Raw genomic sequence first — 23,761 nt, forward strand, 5'->3', positions numbered from 1 at the left:
AACTGGTTTCTTTCCTTTTGGCAAATCAACTACCTCCCAGGTGTTGTTCTTCAACAGAGCATCCATCTCAACTTGCATTGCATCTTTCCATTCAGGGACGGATAGGGCTTCTTGCACTGTTCTTGGAATAGGGACATTGGAAATGGAGCTAAGGTAGGACCTGTAGGTAGGAGATAGACGATCATAGGATAAAAAATGGGAAATACAATGGGTTGTGGATGTGGTACAATGTCGTTTCCCTTTACGGACTGCAATTGGAAGGTCAAGATCATTTGTAGGGGAAGTCTCTGTGGGCTCTGGGACTGAAGTATCTGGACCTGGAGCTGCAGATGAGATTGGAGCTGGTCTAGACTGCTGATGATCAGGATCAACCTGCCTGCACCGCCTGTGATAAACCCTCAACTCTTGATCCCGCTGACCACCCTCACCATTGCAGCTTTCCCTCAACTCCTGATCCCTCTAACCACCCTCATCATTGCGGTTCTCATCACCCAATGGAATAGGTAAAGGAACTGTCCCACTCTCATTGCTCTCCCCTTGAAGACAATAACTCAAACCCCCACTCTCACTACTCTCCCCCTGAGGGGCTACCCGAGGATAATAGGGTGTCCCCTCAAAGAAAGTGACATCCATGGAGACAAACTTCCCCCCGGAGACAGGATCATAACAGCAATAACCCTTTTGAGTTTGTGCATAACCAAGGAAGATGCATTTGGAGGCTTTGGGTTCAAACTTGGAGGGATGGGGTCCGAGAAGCTGAACAGAGCAAGTGCAACCGAATGTCTTAAGGGGAATAGAAAACAAGTCCTTATGTGGGTGTAGAAGTGAAAAAGGAGATCGCATATCAAGGACCCTGGAAGGGACCCGATTAATAAGGTATACCGCTGTGAGGATAGCATCCCCCCAGAAGCGAATGGGGACATTGGAAGTAAACATGAGGCTTCTAGCCACTTCCAAAATGTGCCTATTTATCCTCTCGACAACTCCATTCTGCTGAGGTGTATGAGGGCAAGAGCTCTGGTGGATAACCCCATGATGAAGAAGATAAGATGTCAATGATTTGGCAAAGTATTCCTTTGCGTTATCAGATCGAAGAGCTTTGATCTTGGCATCAAACTGGGTTAGAATCATTTGGTGAAAATTTTGGGTCAGGGAAGGTACCTCATCTCGTGAACGCATGAGATAAACCCAAGAAAAACGGGTATGGTCATCAACAAATAACAAAAAATATCTGTATCCACCCATGGAAGGGATATAATAAGGCCCCCAAACGTCAGTATGCACAATATCAAAAGAATTATCACTCTTTTTATTACTCAATAAATAAGGCTTTCTACAATGCTTAGCAAACTCACAACCCTCACATTGTAGTTGAGACAACTCAATAGACTCAAATAAAGTAGGAAACAGACTCTGTAAAGATCGAAAAGGCAAATGACCTAATCGGTTATGCCAAAGCATAACGGGACTCACACTCTGAGAAACAAAAGACAACTTCTCTACTGACTCTCCCTGACAGAACCGCTCCCCGAGTAGATAGATCCCATTCGTCTCACAGCCAGTCCCAATCACCTTCTGCGTCTCCAAGTCCTGAAAAACACATCGGTCAGGGAAGAAGGTTACTGAGCAGTTCATATGCTTGGTAATACTACTGACTGAAAGAAGGTTAGTATCAAGCTTAGGCACATGCAAAACAAATGATAGGGACATAGTGTCTGAAAGCTTGATGCCACCCTTCCCAAAAATAGGAACCAGGGAGCCATCAGCAATAGATACCTTATCTCTACCAGAAGACAAATGGTAAGTAGTAAACAATGAAGGCAAGCTAGTCATGTGATCAGATGCACCTGAGTCTATTAACCAACAAGGCTCAGTAGTACCTGGAGCTGAGGCATGACAGGGTGAAGCTCGAGTACCTGAATGGGCGAAGGCAGATGTGATAGGGGCTGATGGAGGCTGTGGTGGCTGAGCTGAATTTTTAACCTCCTTTTCTAGCTGTATTAGGGCAGCCCGAACTGCAGCTAAGGTCTCCAAAGATGTTCCTTTTGTGCCAGATGAGGATGCTGAATCAGTGTTCATGGCTACATGAGCAGTGCCCTTCTTGTTTCTTAACTTCGCAGGAACCAAGTGAGGATGCGGTTTCCAACATGTCTTTTTTGTATGTTTGGGTTTCTTACAATGTTCACATACTACATCTTTCTTGTCTTCCTTCCTCTTGTCCTTCTCTGAATCACCCCCTGATTTGGGTGTAGCCGCTACAAATGCTGATACGGGTTGCATCATAACCTTCCTTCTGGTTTCTTCACTGTATACAAATGAGTAGGCCTGAGAGAGAGTCACACTGTCTCTAGTCAAAATTTGCTGCCTCACAATATCATATTCTGGGTTCAGTCCCGCCAGGAACTCAAACACTCTGTTTGTCTCGATGTGCTTTCTATGGGTCTGAGCATCTTTGGGACTCTCCCACTCAAGAGTCTCTAAGTGATCAATCTCATGCCACAGGGACTTCAAGGTAGAGAAGTAGACTGATACCGGTTTCTCTCCTTGTTTAAGGGTGTTCACTTCACATTTCAATTCATATGCTCTGACAACATTAAGGGGTTGGGAGTAAGTTTCTTTCATAACATCCCATATCTCCTTGGCTGTCTTTGCCCACAAATAGTTCCGGCTAATTTGAGACTGCATAGAATTACACAGCCATGTCATAACCAAGTAGTTTTCTTGCATCCACTTGGTATATGTCGGGTCTCCCTTGGAAGGTTCTTTCATATCTCCCAAGAGGTACCCTAATTTACCTCTTCCACCAATAGCCATCATGGCTGATTGGGCCCATTCCAAATAGTTTGATCCATCAAACTTTACGGTCGTAATCTGACCACTCATCTCAGAAACACCACCATAACTGATGTTCCCAAGACTGCCTTCTGCCTGAATCTTAGACTCCATTTCTGTCAAGTCTCAAAAACAATACTTGAGTCACCAATCACAATCAAAACAGTATAGGCCTGATCTGTATTGTCAGTGTATGTGCACAAAACCGAAGTAATTCTGATCTGAAACCAACTAGCCAACACAACAGTAGCTGTCCGTAGATCTCTAACCCCCTTAGAACTCTGAGAACAGCTTTAAAACAAAACTGATATGCTAGGGAAAGTTAGGGTTTTAATCAGTTCTGAAAGGAAGCAATTCAGTCACACAGTCCAAACTGTATAGATGAGCTTACAGTAATAAGAAACCCTAGAATCTGATCGGACCTACCAATCAACTTAAGAGTAGCTCTAGGTAGATCACATGGTTCAGTCAACCACTAGGGTTTGCCGCAGATCACTTTCAAACCCTAGAGTAGAGAGAAACACAGTTCGGTTCAGGGTTTGCTGTAAAACCCTAGGAAATCGAAGAGAGAAAGAGCTAGAATGGTTCGGCCTTCCCATCCAGATAGGTCCAACCTACCTTCTCTGAAAGAACTTCTGTTAAAAAAGTAACAACTTACAAGGAAAAATAGTTCGCTGCCTTCTAGGGTTACCTGAACCCTAGTCTTCTCTGATCCTTCCTGACCACCAACACTCTGCAACCCTAGCAAGTTTCCAACAGCTGCTAGTACCTCTGGCGATCTCCAAGAATCAGTCTGCGAACTCCTCATCTTCATCTTTCAGTCCTAGGAGATTCTCATGTGGTCGGCTGGTATTAGACTCACATGAAAAACCCTAACTTGGCTCTGATACCATGTAGGTTGTCAAGATTGCTATTCAGTCTTGATCACTAAGGGATTTCAAGTTCGATGAGAAGAGAATGTGAAGAAGATGTAGAGGAAAGAGTGGTGGAAGAGCAATAGAACACAGAATTTTAGGAGAAGAACAGAATGTCAATATTCTGCCACCGCCACTTTAAGTTAATATATATAGGTTATGCTAGTTACATGAAAGGACATATCTGCCCTTATCATAACTGCTAACAAATAACAAATAATATAAAACTGAAACCAGAAATAACAGAACAGAAAAATAACCACAGCTGTGACTAGATACATTCTACCCTATGGACAGAGTGAGACCATAGCTGTGGGGCCCACATCACTGTTCTCTACAAGAACTTCTCAAGCCTAAGGACTATAGTTGCTTTTGCATTTGAGTGATTTATGCAATCAATAGTTATCTATTATTCGGTGAAGCACTCAGTTTGGTGATCACATCGATGTGTATCTTTTACACACCCACATGTAAGTCTAAAGTCTCATTCAAGTGCTTGAGATTTTACCACCACATCCAATGACAACCATAGATACCATTTTAGTGAATCCTCCAGAATAATTCTTAGTTGGTATGTTCAGGTCTATAAAGAACCAGGTTATTGAGTTTTCTACTTACTCATTGTCTAATGCCCTACAATATTACTTGAGCACCTTCCAAAAAAGTGAGTACATCCATATGATAGAATGCCTCATAAAAAAAGGTCTCATTATTGGTAATTTGCTTAAAAAAGTACAAGAGAGCATATTTAAATGAGAACATGGAATGATGGAAATTACATGTTCTAACAGAGGCAATTCAGCCATTAAATAGTTCATCCGCTACTTAATGTCTTATTCACTAATGACAAAGCAACAAGTCCTTCAGAACTGCTAATTCAGCCATTGTCAAATGACCCCCGAGTCATCCACAAACTTTAGCAGTAATATGTAAGGACTTCCATTTGCAACTTTGAAACCATGAAACCAACCTCTCCTTTCTCTGTTTGAAGTCTTGGAAAATAGTCACATAACCTGCCCCCATTAGCTCACATGGGCTGATGGGCATGATATCTATCACACATGTCCTACACACGTGGATGGGTCTATGGGTGTCCATGGTTTCCTCCACCCACTATCATAAAGTGATGCTTTAGGATTATGTTCTTTGTTGTCGTTCTTCAGTCTGATTCTACAGTTGCATTGTCAATTATAAATACAATTACACTGTTCTGAACCATGGAATTTCTGATTACTTCATGGGTTAGCAATTTTCAGGACTCTGCTATAATTGTGCTAAATAAACCCCCAAAGTTACCAGTTAAGGTAAGACTTTTATAAGCTCATACTTTTGATGTTCAATCTGACCAGCAACCTATTTTCATATCCATAACTTTGCATCTTTTTGATGTTTCTAGGGAAACCTGCCAGTTCATAATAGCATGGATGCCTTGGCAGAAGCTGCACTGTCTTATGGTTATGAGGAAGGTCCCAAATTGGTGAGCTCCTGTACCTCATCTTTTGTTTTGAGATAAGAAATGTAAATAATTCTATAAATTTTGGTGAATGCACCTGTTTTAAATGCCTTTTATTTTGGCTATACTATTATTTAATGCGTAGGGAGGAGAAATTTATTTTGGAAGGCCTCCCCCAAAGCCATGGGGGGCTTCTCCAAGGTTCCATGTTTGAGGATGCTTTGGTGTATTTGCTTCAGTAATATTTTGTTTTAGTTCTGGCATCTTTTAGAGGTTTCATGAACTCGTATATAGGAAAGCTGATTGTTGTTTATTATCTTCTTCAACATATTTCTGGTTTTCAATAAATTCATTTATGGAGATGTTGTGGCCAGATTCACATTCTCCTTTCTGAAAGGATGGTTGTAGAGCTTTATAGCTGCTATCATCATAGTCAGAAAAACTATATATTACTGAATTGTGCCCACTTAGGAAATATAACTTGAAGAAGTATTTCTAGAACAAGAGTGTTTTAGGGGATAAGAAGCCCTACAGAACTTCATTGTTGACCTATGAATAGACTAATTAGTTTAGGGGACTCAAAGGCTAAACTTTGAATAATTCTCTCTAGGCTACATGGACTATCCTGGGAAGGAGTTTTTAGGGATGTCTAAACTGATGTTATCCTAGAATACTTTGGTCTAGTGGGTAGTGGGCACAAGTCATTCTAAGAGAACTGATTTCATCTAACTTGGAAGTTTAGAGCATCACTCTCTATGGGCTATCAGATGATACTTATCAAGGAAAACTTGGTGCCATCGGCTAGGGAACAACATATGTAGTGGTCCTTGGAAATTGGAATTATGCTATCAGGTTAGGGAAGCGAGATCATTGATGTCCAGAGTAAGACATTGTTCCCTGGAATCTTAGATCAGCCAATTTGATTGCTGATAGTTTGGCAAGAATCTGCATCAATTAGTTATACTCAGTTTCCCTGGGATTAGATCAGTCAGTTTGATTACTGATCATTTGACCAGAATCTATGCATCAAAGAGTTAGTTGTACTTGGTAATCTTGTTGATGTAGGGATCTTTGTAATATAAAATTGATGAAAAAGCTATTCTAAGCAAGTGGTTGTGGTGATGTCAGATAATGCCAAACTTTATGTAGGAAGCTAGTGGTGGACAAATATGGTTTGATCTGATCTATTTGCAGCCATATCAACTGATTGAACTAATGTTTCAACAATAAGAGTGAAAATTCAACCAGTCTCTTCTTTTGAAATCTTCTTATGAATCACTTGGTTTGAATTTGAAAAAATAGCATTTCTGATTGTAGATGGAGCTCACAATCTTCCCTGCTCCCTTGCCAGCATATATGACTCAAAAGCTATGCTTTTACAGTTGCACCACGGAGCTACCTAGAGGCAGAAGAGTTATATAAAATGGAAGCAGAGACAACTTTCTCACTGGAAACCAAGTGGAAGAGATTTCTTACAATTGAAGCAAAGAAATTTATCTTTGAGGAAATTACAAGAAAAAGAGTTCCAATGCTAAAGATTAGAGAAGGACAAAAAAGATCAGTATTTCTAGTTGAGTTTGAAAAGGATCAGTGTTTCTAGTTGGAGATGTTTCACTTTGGTTCAAAGGATTTCTGGATGGAGTTCGTTTCAGCTTGGGGATTGGGTGTGTGTTTAGGAATGAGAATGGGTTTGTTTCAGCCCTGTTCTCAGGCCCAATTGGAGTGGGTGACTCTCTCAGGACCAAGATCTATGCAGTTATGGAAGGTGTCCAAAGAGCAAAGGAGATGAATATAAGAAAACTCATAATTGAAGGGGACTAGGAGGTGGTGGTAGGGTGGCTGAATAAAGGCAACAGCGGGTTATGGATGTATAGTAATGAGATGAGGAAATTTAGGTGTCTGGTTCAAGAGATGGAAGTCAGGATCAGCTGGGTGAAATGATCAGATAATTGTTTTGCTGATGGGTTACCAAAGCAAGGGGTTGAGAGGGAGTCAATGTTTTGGGCACAAGTGTAACTTTTTCCTTTTTCTTTTTATTTTCTCGGGGGCTCAAGCTTCAGATGGAAGATAAGAAAGTTTATCTTCCTCCTTGTAATTACTTTTGTGATTAATTAATGAAATGTTGTTATTGATCAAAAAAACAATTCTGGATGGAGTTGTTTAGATAGAACGAAAATTGAAATGGAAAAGCACCATCTTGAAGGTTCCCATCACTTTTCCTACACTCGTATTTTGGACATTGTTCCTTGACTTCTCACCATTGTTCCATGGCATTCACCTATCACACAACTCCGGATGCTCCCCTCCATTTTGCCATCCTACTCTTAATTCTATGGACAACATCCTCTTCAACCTCTCCTTTGTTATGGATTATTGAACCAAAGTAAAGGAAGAGGCCACATTGAATTATCTCTTAGTCTCCAATCCTGAGTATACCCTGATTTGCACTCTATTATTGTTTATAAATTTATATTGCATATATTCTATTCTAATTTTGCTTATTTTAAAATCTCTTGTTTCTAAGGCATTTGTCCATGAACCTAGTTTTGAATTAATCCTTTATTTCATCAATTAATACCATGTCATTAGCAAACTTTTTTGTTATGCCACTTATCCAAGGAATTATTTAAATTATCCAAATCTTGCAATCTGTGGTTCATAAACCATTATTTACAGGCACATATTGACATAGAAAGTGATGTGGTCAATAAAATAACAAGATTGTGACCCCACTGGCCACCACATACATAACATGTGGTCTCCCAGTTTTCAGCCCTTGGCAATCCATTTGAGCCCCAGTATAACACTTGTCTAGTATTTTAGTCATTCCTTTGGAAATTGTTTCATCCTTATAATGACTAGCAAAAGGGCACATCGGGTGAAAACATTAAAGTTATCTGCTGATTTCAAGACAGAAGACTTCTTCAGATATAGGGGAGCAATTTCTAACACTGCATCTTGAAGATCTATAGCAAATGAGGTCTGGTCCCCTCCAGCTGCTGGGTGGAAGAAATTAAATTTTGATAGTAGCTGTTTGGGAAATAAGGGAAAAGAATGGAAATATTTTAGCCATGTACTGAGGTCCAAGGTTCAAAATATTGATACGCCCGATGCGCCGGTAGGGGCGTATCGGGCGAATTGGTACTGCTTTTTGCTGCTTTTTTTCTTTTTTCGCAACCAGTTCAGGGGGGCTGGTTTAGGGCTCCACCTGGATGATACGTATCGGCCGGTATGTGTCGATACGAACCTTGCTGAGGTCCTATTCAGCATGGTGATGTGGTTAGATCAGAACTGATGGCAGCAGTGTACGGTGTTGAAAAAGCTAAAGAAATGGGGATTAACAGGCTGGTTAAGGGACTCAAAAATTGTTGTAAGCTGGCTGAAGAAGCGGGAAGGGGTAATATGGAAGCTAAGGAATGAGCTCAGGCACTTCAAGTAGATATCTAAAGACATATTGGTTCAAATAAGATGGATTAGGAGATCAGCTAACAGCATGGCTGATGGTCTAGAAAAACAAGGAATTCAAAGACAATCTATGTTCTGGGCTGTTTTGTAATTAGTGGGATATTTCTTTTTGACTTCTTTTTCTGCCCACAACTTCTTGTTGTATATGCTTTTTTAATCTAATGAATAAATTCTGTGTTTCTGATCCAAAAATAAAAAGACTAGCAAAAGGGCGTGTGCTTCGCACATGTAAGCTGACTACTAAAGAATAGGGAATATCGATATATCTGAATGGTTAAAGTTGATAGTATTGAATCATGGACATTCTTGGCAGTTTATTCTTTGCAGAGCACTTATGATTACAAAAGTTTAGCAGATCACTGCTTCATGAAGAGATTTTGGTCATCATATGTTTTACCTAGAAAATTTTCTTTGTCCTACAAGAGAATCTGATCCTTGTATGTTTTACCTAGAGGTTCTGGTTCTGGCCCTCATATTGTTTTACCTGAAATTTCTTATTGTGTAGATGACAGATCACCAGCATCCAATTATTAATTTGCATATGCTCTTATGAGTTATCAGGATTGATGAATATACTTGAGATAGGTAGAACTATACTTGAGGTCTTTAGCTAGTGTGACTTGATATAAGATAATAAGAGTATAATCTTTTTGGACTAAGCTTTCCAGTCTATTAGATTAGGCTTGCATGGAATCAGAAAATAATAAATATAGAACCTAAAAGATGATATCTAAGAGCTACGCTACATGGCCCTGTTCCTGTACTGGTCTGCCCAAGTTGCACCCTTGGCAGGTGAACATAAATCAATTCCATTACAACTGGTACCAGGCAAGGGCCCCTGTTACGCAGATGATATATATAATATATCTTGATTCATTGCCTTCATTTTCTCTTCCTTCCTGATCCAAGTGAACTCATACAACAATCACTATTACATCATTCAATAAATTGATCAAGAAAAAATATTAAAATAAAAGCAAATGAAAGAGAATGAAGATCAAGAACTTTACATGCAGATTATGAGGAGATGATGGTAATCTTTGAAAATATGGAGAACTCAAAACCGGGACAGAATATATGAAGAGAAACAAGAAGAAATATTGGACAATTCTTTTTTTTTTTCAACCATAATTTCCATATTTTTAAGGTTTCTCTAAATTTTTGGCCTTTCCACCAGCTCTCCCAATGATGTACCTGAACTTTGTCAAGTAGAAATTTGATATATGTTTGTGAAAGTCAAAAGTACAGTTATATATTTCTCTATAAAATATAAGAAGATAACAAAAATTATACCGGTCCCCTCATTCTTTAATTTAAATTTCTATCTGGTTATTCGAGGGTGGGTCTTGGTGCAATGGTTGGGTTGCTCCATTGCGACCTGGGTGACCAGGGTTCAAATCTTGGAAACAGCTTCTCTTTATGTGCAGGGGTAAGGTTGTGTACAAAAAATCACGAAAATGAAACAACACGATTACAATGAAAGGATAGAGAAATTTTATCAGACATGGAAAAAATCTAACAGAGCCTATGCTGTAGTTAAAAATTTTCCTGATTTTTGTGGGGGCAGGATGACGTCAAGTTCTCAGTCTTAGTCCTTTTATCCATTTTCACCCAATTGGAGCTTCTGAGGTTGAGTTCAAGTTAGGAGAGTCAATTCTGGAGCTGACCTTTTCGTTTTTTCTGCTCAATCCTTACTTCACGAGTATCAGGTTTTTGGAAAGAGAAGAATAAGAATATCTTCTAAGGGCAACACTGCACCCTTATCATTTCTCATCTTAAGATCAAACCAAGAGTCAATTTTAACTCTCTTGCTTATCATTTAACTTCAACAAGCTACTGCTATTATTAATGGAAGAAGCAGAGGAAGAATCACTAGTGGTGATTCCAGATTTGAGATTTCCAAGCAACCACCCCCTGATCAGAAAACCCTTTGTCCCCAAGCAACGTCTTTGTCTTCAATGATTGAATGAGTGAGAACACTTGCCTGCAAATTATTTTGGCATGTGAGCATAGATGATCCACACGTGAGTTAGAGACTCAAAGGAGAGAGAGGGGAAATCCTCAAAACAGTAAATAAGTCTGGAACTCGAAAGCACAACTAAAGAAAAGTAAAAAAACAATGGTGAGAATCTAGAATAGGTATTAATGAGTTCAGAATGACTGAATGACTATTACTGGGAACCAAAGTTTGATCATCGACTGAACATGATTGTGAAATTCTCTTTTATATATAGGTTATAGGTAAGCCGTTCTATAAAAAGATATGAATATATGATACTTGATAGGGGTGATCATGGGCAGGGCCAGGCCAGGCTTAGCACCTATGGTAAAGGCTATAGCCTGGGCCTGGGCCTGGAACATAAGCTTGAACGCAGGCTTGATTCTAAGCATATGACTTTTATGTATAAAATATTATATATATATATCTATATATATATGTATATATATATATATATTACTTTATATTATATGTCATATAACATGTGTATAAAATTTATTTCACACATTTTATATGTAGGGTAAAAGACTTATGTTAAACCTCCCTTCACTTTTATCCTAAATACTGAAACATGCCCTCCTTTTTTATATTGGACTAAGAACTCCCATGTCTTGTGACGTCATAAGACAAAAGCCTCCCCTATGTTAACATTCCATCCACATCTGTTAGCATGTGACATCATGTGGGAGTTGTTTTTTCCTAAAACCCAATTCTGCCCTTTATTGCCCATTTCTCTATTCTCAGTTCACATATGCAGAAACATGATAGAGGTATGCACTCCCCGTACCACCCAACCACTAACATCTCCGATCCACAAATGGCTGCCTCTCACCAGCAACACCAATACACTATTTATTTTGGTATTGCCACTTAGGTCATTTGGGTCGAGTTTTGGCTATTGGTTAGACATGGTTACTTCTGGATTGTTGATAGAGTGGTTGAAGAACATTGAGGTTGCTTGGACTGATTTCTTAATTGTAGTGCTTCATTTTGTGGGCTATTTGGATTGTTAGAAACAGGGTGGCATTCCATGAGGGGTTCTCCTAATGCTACTCACAGAATCCAGAGGATTTATATGTTAGTGGGATTACCCAAAATAAATGTTTTCTTGGTAAAAGTTTGTCAAAAAGCCAAGGAAGAGGAGATAAGAGGGGATTTGGAGTCAAAAACTTAGGCTGGCGGTGCCAGCTTTAGTCTTTATAACGGCGATCCAAGCCAATAAAAAGTAAAGATAAAATTACAATATGCCCTTGTGGCACTATAAGTATAGATTTATGGCAGTTTTAACACTCCCCCTCAAGTTGGGACATAGATATCAATCATGCCTAACTTTTCATAAAGTCACTGTGCCACAAGTGATGTAGACCCTTTATAAAAATGTCCACAAGTTGCTCCTTGGAACTAACATATGAAGTACACACATCCAATTAACAAGTTTCTCCCTAATAAAGTGTTTGCCCACCTCAATATGTTTAGTTCTATCATGAAGAACTGGGTTGGTTGCAATATTAATAGCAGCCTTGTTATCACAATTCAAGGACATGGGACTATCAACTAGAAAACCTAGCTCACTCAACAGATTCTTTATCCACATAACCTTAGCCACTCCATGGGACATTGCTTTATACTCAACTTTTGCACTGGACCTAGCCACTACATTTTGTTTCTTGCTTCTCCATGTGACTAGGTTCCCTCCCACAAAGGTACAATACCCACTAGTGGACTTTCTATCATCAATTGATCTAACCCAATTAGCATCTGTATACACCTCAACCTTCAACTGCCCATGCTTCTAGAATAGTAACACCCACAACATCTAAGTGTGTGGTCTTAGGGGCATGCATGAATTAACTAAGAACACCCACAACATAAGCAATGTTTGGCCGGGTCATGGACAAGTACAAGAGCCTTCCCACAAATCTCTAGAATTGCTTTACATCTTTGATAGTCTCACGACAACAATCACCCAGTCTATGATTTGGATCAATGGAAGAGTCAATTGGCTTCATCTCTAGTTTTCCTAAATCCTGTAACAATTCTAAGATGTATTTCCTTTGTGAAATGAAGATCCCTTTTTGTAAGTGGGCCACTTCAATTCCAAGGAAATATTGCAAGAGACCTAGATCCTTCACTTCAAATTGAATGGCTAAGAACTCCTTTAGCTTATGAATTTCAACTTTCCTATCACCCATGATTAGTCTAGCACTGTTTGTAGCCAATCTTCTGCACAACTAGATGAAACTTGCTAAATGAAGCTCTTGGTGTGTTTTAATCCATAGGAGGACTTCTTTAACCTACACACATTATGTTCTTTGCCTTGAGCACAAAAGCCAGGGGTGTACCATGTACACCTCTTCTTCAAGATTACCATTCAGGAAGGAACTTTTTATATCTAACTAATGAAGATCCCAATCAAGGTTAACAACTAGGGAGAAAAAGGACTCTAATGGAATTCATCTTAGCTACTAGAGCAAATGTCTTTGCATAATCTACTCCATACATCAACGTAAAACCTTTTGCCACCAATCGGCTTTATACCTTTCCATTGTGCAATCAACCTTGTGCTTTACTGTGAAGACCCACTTACACCCTACCGGTTCTTTACCTTCAGGAAGATCCACTAACTCCCATTTGATCTCTTCTTTCATTGCATCTATCCATTCAGTTACTAAGAGAGCCTTTGCAACATTCTTAGGGATAGGGACACTATTAATGGAAGAAAGGAAAACACGAAAAAAAGGTGATATGTTCTCATAGGAAACAAAATGGGAGATAAGATGCTTAGTGGTACAAGACCTAACTCCCTCCTTTGTACAATAGGAATGTCTAGATAATTAGCAATATAAGAATCAATAGAGTATGGTTAGGAACATCAATGGGAATAAGAGTACCTGGATTTGCCCCTTGTGAATTTGATGATGTTGGTGGTGTTGAAGATTAATTAGTTTTATGATGTTTTTCTGAGTAGATGTTTTATGTTGGTTGTTAGATAGGAGGTGGGGACCATAGTAGTTATGTGAGTCCAAATTCTATTATGGTTTTGAGTGTTATATATGCTGTTTTATGTTTTGCTGCCCTATAAGGGCATAGTTGTCTTTGTATTGTTCTATTATTTTAGTATAAATAATAAGTGAAGGGGGCGGACAGATTGTTGCTCTCTTTTTTTTTCAACTTCTCTTCTTCTCTTATTCTCCTTCTCTCTTTAAGAAACTACTTTCTTTCATATTTTTTAATTCAGCAGATTCCTACTTGGTATCAGAGCATCGGCTAGGGTTTCTTGAAGCATTCTCATGCAGCCCTAGATCATCCGATTGCATGAAGTAGTATAGGGCTGATCGATCTACTATAGATTGCCTAGTTCTTGGAGTTTTTGGTGGGATCTAGACATTTGGAAAGTGATCTACTGTTCAACATCAAAATTAGGAAGAACTGGAGTACGGGGAAGAGTCCCAGAAAAGTTAGACTCTTTGTTTTTGATATGATCTTGCCCAGGTATTGTTAGTTTTCTTTTGATTTTCTGAGGGCGGTTTGGTTTCTGGAATTTTCTAGGCCTCCCGAAGTAATCGATTCACTTTTCTCTCTATTGGGAGGCGTGGGGAGGAGAGAGATTTCCCTCCAGTTAGGGTTTTCTTCTTCTGAAAGGGTTGTTTTCTGTATGTGTGATATTAAATTATTTTTTGAAGGTCTCCAATCTATTTTTTTTCTTACTGTTGAACTGTTTGAAGTAAAATGGAGAGTTGGAATACCGAGATGAAATCTACTGGTACTGTGGGACTGGGTGTTGGAGGTAGTAGTGATATTTTTGGGCTTGGGATCATTACTACAGTAAAACTTGATGGTACAAAATTATTTGGAGTTGGCACAATCAGCTAAGATGGCTATTGGTGCCCGTGGAAAATTAGGGTATCTCACTTGGGAGGAGAAGAAACCTGATACAGACTCTTCCCGATGGGTGCAAGAGAATTACATGGTAATGTCCTGACTGTATAATTCTATGTTACCTCATATTGCAAAAAATTTCTTATGGGCTAAAACTGCTAAGGAGATTTGGGATGGAGTGACTGAAACCTACTCTCAGAAGCAAAATGTAGCCAGAGTCTATCAGTTGAGAAATCAGGTGATAAGTATGAAATAGGGAGGAAAACCTCTTGCTGTGTATTTCTCCATGCTGAAAACCCTATGGCAGGAAATAGATCACTTAGAAATTGTGGTATGAGAAAGTGTAAATGATGCAACAACTTATCACAAACTGGTAGAGAGGAATAGGGTTTTCGAGTTCTTGGCAGGGCTGAACCCTGAACTTGACATTGCTAGGCAACATATTCTTTCTAGGGAGGGTGTGACACTCTCTCAGGCCTATGCTTTTGTCTCTGGAGAGGAGAGTAGGAGGAATGTAATGCTGAGACAGCCTAGGATTGACCAATCGACAATGGTTGGTACAACAAAACCTAAGTCGAATGGAGACAAGGGGAGTAGTGAGACTAGAAGGGAATTGTGTTTTCTAGGATCTGGAGTCAAAGAAGATGATTGGGAGTGGTCGTGAGGTGAATGGAGTATACCTTCTGGATGAGATTTCGAGACATCAGGGCCATCATGTTAGCAGCAACAGTAGTAGTGGGTTCGAGTCAATGAGCTAGATTATGCTTTAGCACAATCACTTGGGACATCTTTCTTTTAGTTATTTGAAATGTTTTTTCCCAAAGTTGTTTGAGTCTGTTCAATTATCTACTTTGGAGTGTGAGAGTTGTCAGTTAGGAAAGCATTGTACACAGTCTTTTAAACCAAGTAATAAAAGAAGTACTGCTTTAAATATTGTTCAGACTGATGTATGGGAGCCAATATCAAATCCCTTCCATGGGAGGATTCCATTACTTTCTCTTGTTTGTGGATGATTATACACGATATTCTTGGATATATTTGATAAGATCACGTGATGAGGTTCCTAACTTAGTACGACAATTCCACCAGATGGTTCTCACACAATTTGGAGTGAGCACTAAGGCTTTTAGATTAGATAATGCCAGAGAGTACTTTGAGAAGGACCTGACCACGTATCTCTTAGAACATGGTGTAGTTCATCAGAGTAGTTGTGCATATACACCGCAATAGAATGGAGTTGCTGAGAGGAAAAACAGACACATTGTGGAGGTGGCAAGGAGTCTTATTGTGTGTGCTTCAGTTCCTGTCAGTTCTGGGGAGATGCAGTTCTTACAGCTGTGCATTTAATTAACTGTGTTACTTCACAGACTTTGGGGTTTAAGGTGCCATTTAGCCTTCTTTTTCTAGATGGAGAGATATTTTATATACCTCTGGGGGTTTTTGGTTGTGTTTCTTTTGTTCACATTCTTGGCCCTCATCGCAAGAAATTGGATCCCAAGTCCAAGAAATGTGTTTTTCTTGGGAATGCTCAGAACCAAAAGGGGTATTGCTGTTATGACCCAGTGTCGAGGAGCAGATTTGTCACTATGGATTTTACCTTTTTTGAATCCATATTCTTCTTCTCGAGTGGTTCTCCTCAGGGGGAGAGTTTTGGGGAGAAGAACTCACAATCTGTTCCTCTTCCTGTTTCTGTGGTGCCTCCATCAGTTCAGCCAGCACTTGCACCATCAGTTCAGCCAGCATCTACATCAGTTCAGCCAGCACCTATACCTCCAGTTTCATTACCTGATCCACTACGGGCAGCCTCACTGCAATATCAGCTCCGATAGATGATGGTTGACTCCACACATCCTCAACCCACACTACTCTCTGGCAGTCCTTCTGAAACTCTAGATTCGGCAGATATAGTTCTAGGTATTCCTCTTGAGCCTGAGCTTGTTATGTTTTCTGATGTTAATGTTCATGTCCCTAACACCATTGTTGCAGCTGATCCCACTGACCTTGATCTTCCCATTGCACTTCGTAAGGGGAAGAGAAAGTGTACAGCCCATTGCATTTCACACCATCTTTCTTACAGTGCCTTATCACTCTCCTATAGTGCCTTATCTCCCCCCAGACAAGGAGACAGTCGGATGTCGATGGGTATTCATAGTGAAGTATAAGGCCAATGGCAAGATGGAGAGGTACAAGGCAAGGTTGGTAGCAAAAGGGTATACTCAGACCTATGGTGTTAATTATCTGGAAACCTTTTCACCAGTAGCTAAGATGAGTTCAGTTCGTATCCTTTTATCTCTAGCAGCCATCTATTCATGGCCCTTGTTCCAACTTGATGTCAGAAATGCTTTACTCAATGGTGACTTACAGGAGGAGGTATATATGAATATTCCAACATGCTTTTATGAAAATGTTGGTAAAGGAAAGGTGTGCAGACTCAGAAAATCTCTCTATGGACTGAAACAGTCACCTAGGGCTTGGTTTGATAGGTTCAAAGGGGCACTCATCCGTTTTGGATACACACAGACACAGTCTGATCACACCCTCTTTCTGAAGAGGAGAGATGCTCTGGTGTCAATTCTGATTGTGCATGTGGATGATATAGTGGTGACAGGAAATGATCTGGGGAGATTGATGATCTCAAAAAATCATTATAGCAAGAATTTGAGATCAAAGATCTTGGTGAGCTCAAATACTTCTTAGGGATTGAAGTTGCAAGATCCAATAATGGGATCTTCATTTCACAGAGAAAGTATGTACTTGACCTACTGCGAGAGACTAGGAAGCTGGGGACCAAACCACCAGACACTCCTATTGATCCAAATCACAGAATTAATGGTGTGGATGGTGAATTGTTTAAGGATGTGGGGAGATATCAAAGAATGGTGGGCCAATTGTTGTATTTGTGTATGACACAACCAGATATTTCTTATTCTGTTAGTGTTGTGAGTCAATACATGCATGCATCTTGGGTTCAACACTAGGAAGCTATTGAGAGAATACTTGCATATATGAAAAAGCACCTTGGCAGAGGCATTCTTTTCTCAAATCATGAGAATCTGAAGCTAGAATCCTATACAGATGCAGATTGGGCAAATTGCTTAGATGACAGGAGGTCTACATCAGGAGTGTGCACCTTTGTAGGTGGAAACTTGATCTCCTGGAAGAGTAAGAAGCAAGCAGTTGTGGCAAGGTCAAGTGTAGAGGCTGAGTATAGATCCATGGCTCATGGTGTCTCTTGAAGATTAATTAGTTTTATGATGTTTTTCTAAGTAGATGTTTTATGTTAGTTTTTAGATAGGAGGTGGGGACCACAGTAGTTATGTGAGTCCAAATTTTATTATGTTTTTTGAGTGTTATATACGTTGTTTTATGTTTTTCCACCCTATAAGGGCATAGTTGTCTTTGTACGGTTCTATTATTTTAGTATAAATAATAAGTGAAGGGGGCGGCCAGATCATTGCTCTCTTTTCTTTCAACTTCTCTTCTCTTCTTCTCCTTCTCTCTTCCTTCTCTCTTCAAGAAACTAATTTCTTTCATATTTTTTAATTCAGCAGATTTCTACTGTCTCAGAACTTCTTTGGGTTAGATCACTTTTGAGTGAGATTGGGGTGAAAGTAGAGGAACCTATGATGTTATACTGTGACAATCAGGCTGCAATCAATATTACCCACAATCCAATTCAGCATGATAGGACAAAACACATTGAAGTTGATAGACACTTTATAAGAGAAAGGGTAAGAACCGGAGAAGTTTGTTTGCCTTATGTCTCTTCAGAGTTGCAGCTGACTGATGTTCTCACTAAAGGGGTAGCAAAAAACAAGCTTGAACATGATCTACGCAAGTTGGGAATGTGTGACATTTACTCCTAACTTGAAGGGGAGTGTTGAAGATTAATTAGTTTTATTATGTTTTTCTGAGTAGATGTTTTATGTTAGTTGTTAGATAGGAAGTGGGGACCACAGTAGTTATGTGAGTCCAAATTCTATTATGTTTTTGAGTGCTATATATGTTTTATGTTTTGCCACCCTATAAGGGCATAGTTGTCTTTGTACTGTTTTATTATTTTTGTATAAATAATAAGTGAAGGGGGCGGCCAGATTATTGCTCTCTTTTCTTTTCAACTTCTCTTCTTCTCCTTCTCTTTTCCTTCTCTCTTCAAGAAACTACTTTCTTTCATATTTTTTAATTCAGCAGATTCCTATTGGTGGTATAGCTTCAAGTTGCTCCACGACTCTTGAACTTGGCTGGCCCTTGTGACAACGAAGGAACACGCATAACGGAAGAGGAAGAATCTAGACCTGTTTTTCCTCTCCCCTACTCTCCCCTTGAGGAGAAATTGGAAAAAAATGATCACTCTTAAAGAAAGACACATCCATAGAGACAATATTTTTTGAAAATGGGCTCAAAACACTTGTAACCCTTTTGAGAAGGAGGGTAGCCCAAGAATATATATAGGGAATAATACGAGGGTCAAGTTTACTACGAGTAGGAGACAAGTCTTGAACAAAACAATGACAACCAAGCACACAGATAGGAATAGAAAATAGGGGAGCTTTGGGGAACTAGAGCTAATGAGGGACCTTGTACTCTAACAAACAAGATGGCATATGGTTGATGAGGTAGGCAGCACATAAAACAACATCCAACCAAAAACCTTTGGAACATTCATATGTATAAGTAATCCATGAGCAACTTCAAGGAGATGGCAGTTTTTCATTTTTGCAACACCGTTACGTTGGGGTGTTTTGGCACAAGAACTACGATGAATGGGCCCAAACAAAGCAAAAAAATTTCGTGAGGTCACTATGGAAATACTCTTTGGCATTGTCAAATTGGTAATTTTGTCTAAAATTGAGTGAATATTATGCATTGGAAATCTTTTACAATCCTTGGCACTTTATCTTTGGATCGCATTGATACACCCATGTATATATGGAGTAGTCATTAATAAGTCTAATAAAGTATTTATAGTCAGTTCTAGAGGGTAAAGTAAAATGGCCCCAAACATAATAATAAACAATATGGAAAGGAAAGTTATATTTATTATTTCTTGAAGCAAAATGATTTCTACAATGTTTAATTATAAACAAAAAGAAGATTTCTATAATGTTTGCTCAAGTGACAAATTTGACATGTAAATTCAGACACTAACACCGACTTGAACAATTTTGGGAACAAAAATTTAATGACTCAAAAGATAAGTGACCAAAATGACCATGCCATAAATAAATTTCTCTCTTACTAGACTAACTCTTAGACTCAGTAACTGCAAGACTAGCTTTACTCTCCAGCATGTAGAGACCATTACTCTCCAGCATGTAGAGACCATCCTCCATACGACCTCTAACAATCATCCTTCCTAAGGCCAAATCTTGTATCATACAAGAAGGAAAAAAAAGTTACTGAGCAGTTTAATGAGTTTGCAATTCTACTAACAGAGAACAAGTTTATAGGCAATTTTGGAACATGTAACACATTAGAAAGGGTAAGTCCAAAGGGAAGGGAGATGGTTCCTTGACCAGCTATGGTGGAAAAGAAGCCATCATCTAGTCTCAGCTTGTTCGTTGCAGACAAGAGATGATAGGATTGGAAACAATTTGACTTACTAGTCATGTAGTTCGAGGCTTCAAAATCTATTATCCGAGGGGAGTTTGAGGGATGAGAGGTCGTGTGGAAAGCTATGGCAGAATTACCATTACTTGATGTAGATGCAAAGGAAGTCAAGGGAGGAGGAGCAAAATCCATCTGACGGATTGCCCTACCGTACAACTCCAAATGGTCATTGAAGGAATTAATGATATCTTCCTTGTGGTTAGTCACAAAAGAGCATTCTTGGCTCAAGGTGGTGATAGAGGGTTGAGACTCCTAAGAAGCCATATTTGTTACATAATATTTCATTAGACTTTGCGGTCCTGGTTTCTTATTCTGATTTGACTTCGTACTCAACTCTTGGGCCCACTTTGGCTTCCAATGAATATCCCAATATGTATCACGAGTATGTCTAGACTTTTGACAATGAGTACACCATAGTTTATCCTTGTCATCAACTTTCTTCTGGAAGTCACCCTTCTTGAAAGAATTCCCACCCCTTGCAACTACATTTCCCTTAGATACCAAGCCAATTTGATCCCCCTCAGAATTATTCATTGCATTCCGTTTGCTCTCTTTTGACTGTACTAGAGCATGCACTTCTTGCATTGATGGGAGATCTTTACTTCCCAATATCTGAACCCCAATAGACTCATATATAGGGTTCAACCCCAAGAGAAAGGCAAAAACCCGTTGTTGAGGAACCAAGGACTTCTAAACCTTATCATCTACATCACATTTCCAGTCCATGTTCTGATAGTGGTTCAACTCTTTCCAAATTGAGGTTAAATCTAAATAGTATACAGAGAGACTTCTCTCCCCCTGCTTACAAGTTGAGGATGCGACTTGCAAATGATAGATTTTTGCATAATGTTGTTATTCTGAATAGGTGGATTAGCCTACTCTCAAATCTCATAAGCTGTTTCTGCCGACATGAAGGTCGTCCTCACTTGTAGCAGCATAGACAGTAACAGCTATGACATCACCATGTTGTTTTCCTAGTCCCACTTATCATGTTCTACACCCTAGACCTCAGTTCTTTTATTTTTCCATTAATATAACCTACTTTTCCACTTGCAGTTTTGTAAAGTTTAATTCCCCTTGACCATTCTAGGTAATTGAGTCCATCAAAAGGAATCACAGCCATAGGAAAATTCATTTTAGATCCTCCACTCACTCCTCTTTTACTATAGGACACACCAGACACACTAGAATCCTCAGAAGACATGATAGGGTTTCACAGTTCAGTCAATTCAGTCACAAGGATACTTGTTCTCACAAAACAGCACTTTGCAACCATTTCCTTCCATCCACACATACGGAACACACAGTACAACACTACTGAACCAATTCCAGAAGCAAAAATGGTCAATATCAGATCTGAACAGCCCTTATGAATAACACTTCTCATATTTTAGGCCACTCAATTACTGTAATCTTCAAAATAAAAGTAGAAAACTGCAGATACAGCAGTCACAGATCATTCAGACCTACACAACCCACTTACTTGGGCACAAAGGGATCACATGATCCACAAAAAAATAGAGAAAATTACAGATATGCCCCTGTGGCACTAAAGTACAAATTTATGACAATTTTAACAATTAAATAAAGAAAGAAATAAGTTTGTTGTCGAATCATGAATAGGTTGAGCGTACCAGGATTGAGAATTTGAATGATTCTAACAAAAGGTTAAGAGATGAGTTTGTACATCATACTGATATAGTGATATAACAGTTTACTATGATGGTTCAGTGAAGGGGCTACAACTGCATGGGCGATCATCAGATTGTTATCAGGTTCATACAGAACAAGCTGGATATTCATATTTGTGGTCGTCGAATTGTGCTTTTTTGTGAATTTTATATCTATTATTACTCGGTTCTTTAGCATTTCATCATATTAGTCGTGATACAAATAAACTGGCTCATATGTTCTTTTTTTTTTGGTAAAAAGCTGGGTGATATGTTGGTGTCTTAGTTAGAGAGTTAAGCTTTTGTCTTGAATAGGTTTTAGTCCCTCTTCATGTAATTTCCTTTGTGTGTTATGTATATTTTTATCCTTCACAGAAAAGAAAAAAAAAAACAGTGGTAATCCTTTATTTCCCAGTTTGGGTGGTTCTTAAATTTAAAGAATAATGGACAAAAGAGTCTTTTTATTGTATCTGCCAAATTTAGTGGAATCTTATTCTGAAAGAGGAGGTTTAAGTCCTATTAGAAATTAGAAGGGAGGTATTTGTATCTATCTTAAACTTTTGGGGAGACTGTACATCTGTCCCTCCTCAGACCCCGTTTTGGCAGGAGAGTCGTGCACTGGGCTGCCGTATGTATTATGGGTGTCATATTCTAATACTTGTATATAAATTATAAAATATGACATACTTTTATATATATATAATTAACCTAGGCCGAAGCCTGGAATTTCTGGGCGAGGCTGAAAATGATTTTTTTAAGATAAATAAAGAAAAAAATTTATTGCTAAAAGGAAAACAGTACAAACATAACTAGGTGACAAGATGTTACCACCACCAAATACAAATGGCACATTACAACACCATTTCAAAACAAAACAGCTCTTCAAAACAAAACAACAGTCATCAGCAATCCTTTTATGAATTCAGAGAATCCCAGAAATCAACACAAAAATGTTCCTTCCTCGGCCCTTGAAACTCCGGAAGCAGCAGCAGCCAACCAATAACTGTCAAACTGATAACGGCTACCATCTCTTCCATACTTCTCTTTTTCTCCTCCGAGAGTCTTCTGTTTCTTTCCTTCCAGATCTTCCAGCACACAGCAAAGGGAATACAGGTCCATAAAATCTTAGATTTAACACCACCATGGATCCTTGGCCAGCAACTAAAAATTTCAGCTGGATCTGCCATAGAGTCCTGTCCAGCTTGAACGACTTGAAGAAATAGGACCAAACTGATATGTGAATTTGCAGTGAAGTAAATGTGAGAAACATCTTCCTCTTCAGTAAAACACAGCAGACACCTACTTGGAAACAGAAGACCTCTAAGTTTTAGGTTATCCTGGGTTAGAATGCAACCTCTCACAACCAACCAAGCAAAAGCTTTCAGCCCATGGTGGCACTGGTTTCCCCCAAACACCCCTAACTGGATCAGCCTCCACCTGATTTCTGATCAAAGGCTGAAAATGATCACCCCTAATAATTGGCACTTACAATGGAGTGCGTTTCCTGTGTTCAATGACACAAGTAATATACATACATGCCTTCTATGTAATGGCTACACCTAGGAGGTATACTAGGTTAAGTTTGTCTCAATTGAATTCTTAACCATAATTTTCATTTAGATAGGGCTGGTAGAACGGTGGAACAGGATTCCTGTAGCTGGCCCCGTATAGTTGGGGCAAGGCTTAGTTGAGTTTTTAGTTACATTGTATAGGTTTGCTACCATATTGCCTGTGTTACAGTTATTTCATTTAAAATTTTAGGTTTTCTGTTTTTCTCATGCTTCATCAGGTGCATCGCTTGGATAGAGAGAGCAGTGGCCTTCTTTTAATGGGAAGAACAAAGGAAAGCATTGCTCGGCTTCACTGGTTATTCAGTGATGTAAATAAAGCAAAATCTCCACTAAAGGTACTTGTTTGCAGCATCGCATTGTGCTTTAAT

General features: G+C 39.1%; 1 protein-coding gene across 4 annotated transcripts in view; it reads left to right on the forward strand.

The window, feature by feature from the left end:
- LOC148844194 (Pseudouridine synthase family protein) overlaps window positions 1-23,761 on the forward strand; it is a 54,585-nt gene that overhangs the window by 25,503 nt on the left and 5,321 nt on the right. For all 4 annotated transcript variants that reach the window (XM_088959984.1, XM_088959986.1, XM_088959987.1 and 1 more), the window contains 3 exons: window positions 5,003-5,050; window positions 5,143-5,223; window positions 23,612-23,728. In XM_088959984.1, the coding sequence (XP_088816110.1) occupies window positions 5,003-5,050; window positions 5,143-5,223; window positions 23,612-23,728 (246 nt within the window). The remainder of the gene's footprint in view (window positions 1-5,002; window positions 5,051-5,142; window positions 5,224-23,611; window positions 23,729-23,761) is intronic.

This window comes from Nelumbo lutea, chromosome 8, assembly GCF_056320005.1.
Source record: "Nelumbo lutea isolate HS-2025 chromosome 8, American lotus-T2T, whole genome shotgun sequence".
NCBI classification, from domain to species: Eukaryota; Viridiplantae; Streptophyta; class Magnoliopsida; order Proteales; family Nelumbonaceae; genus Nelumbo; species Nelumbo lutea.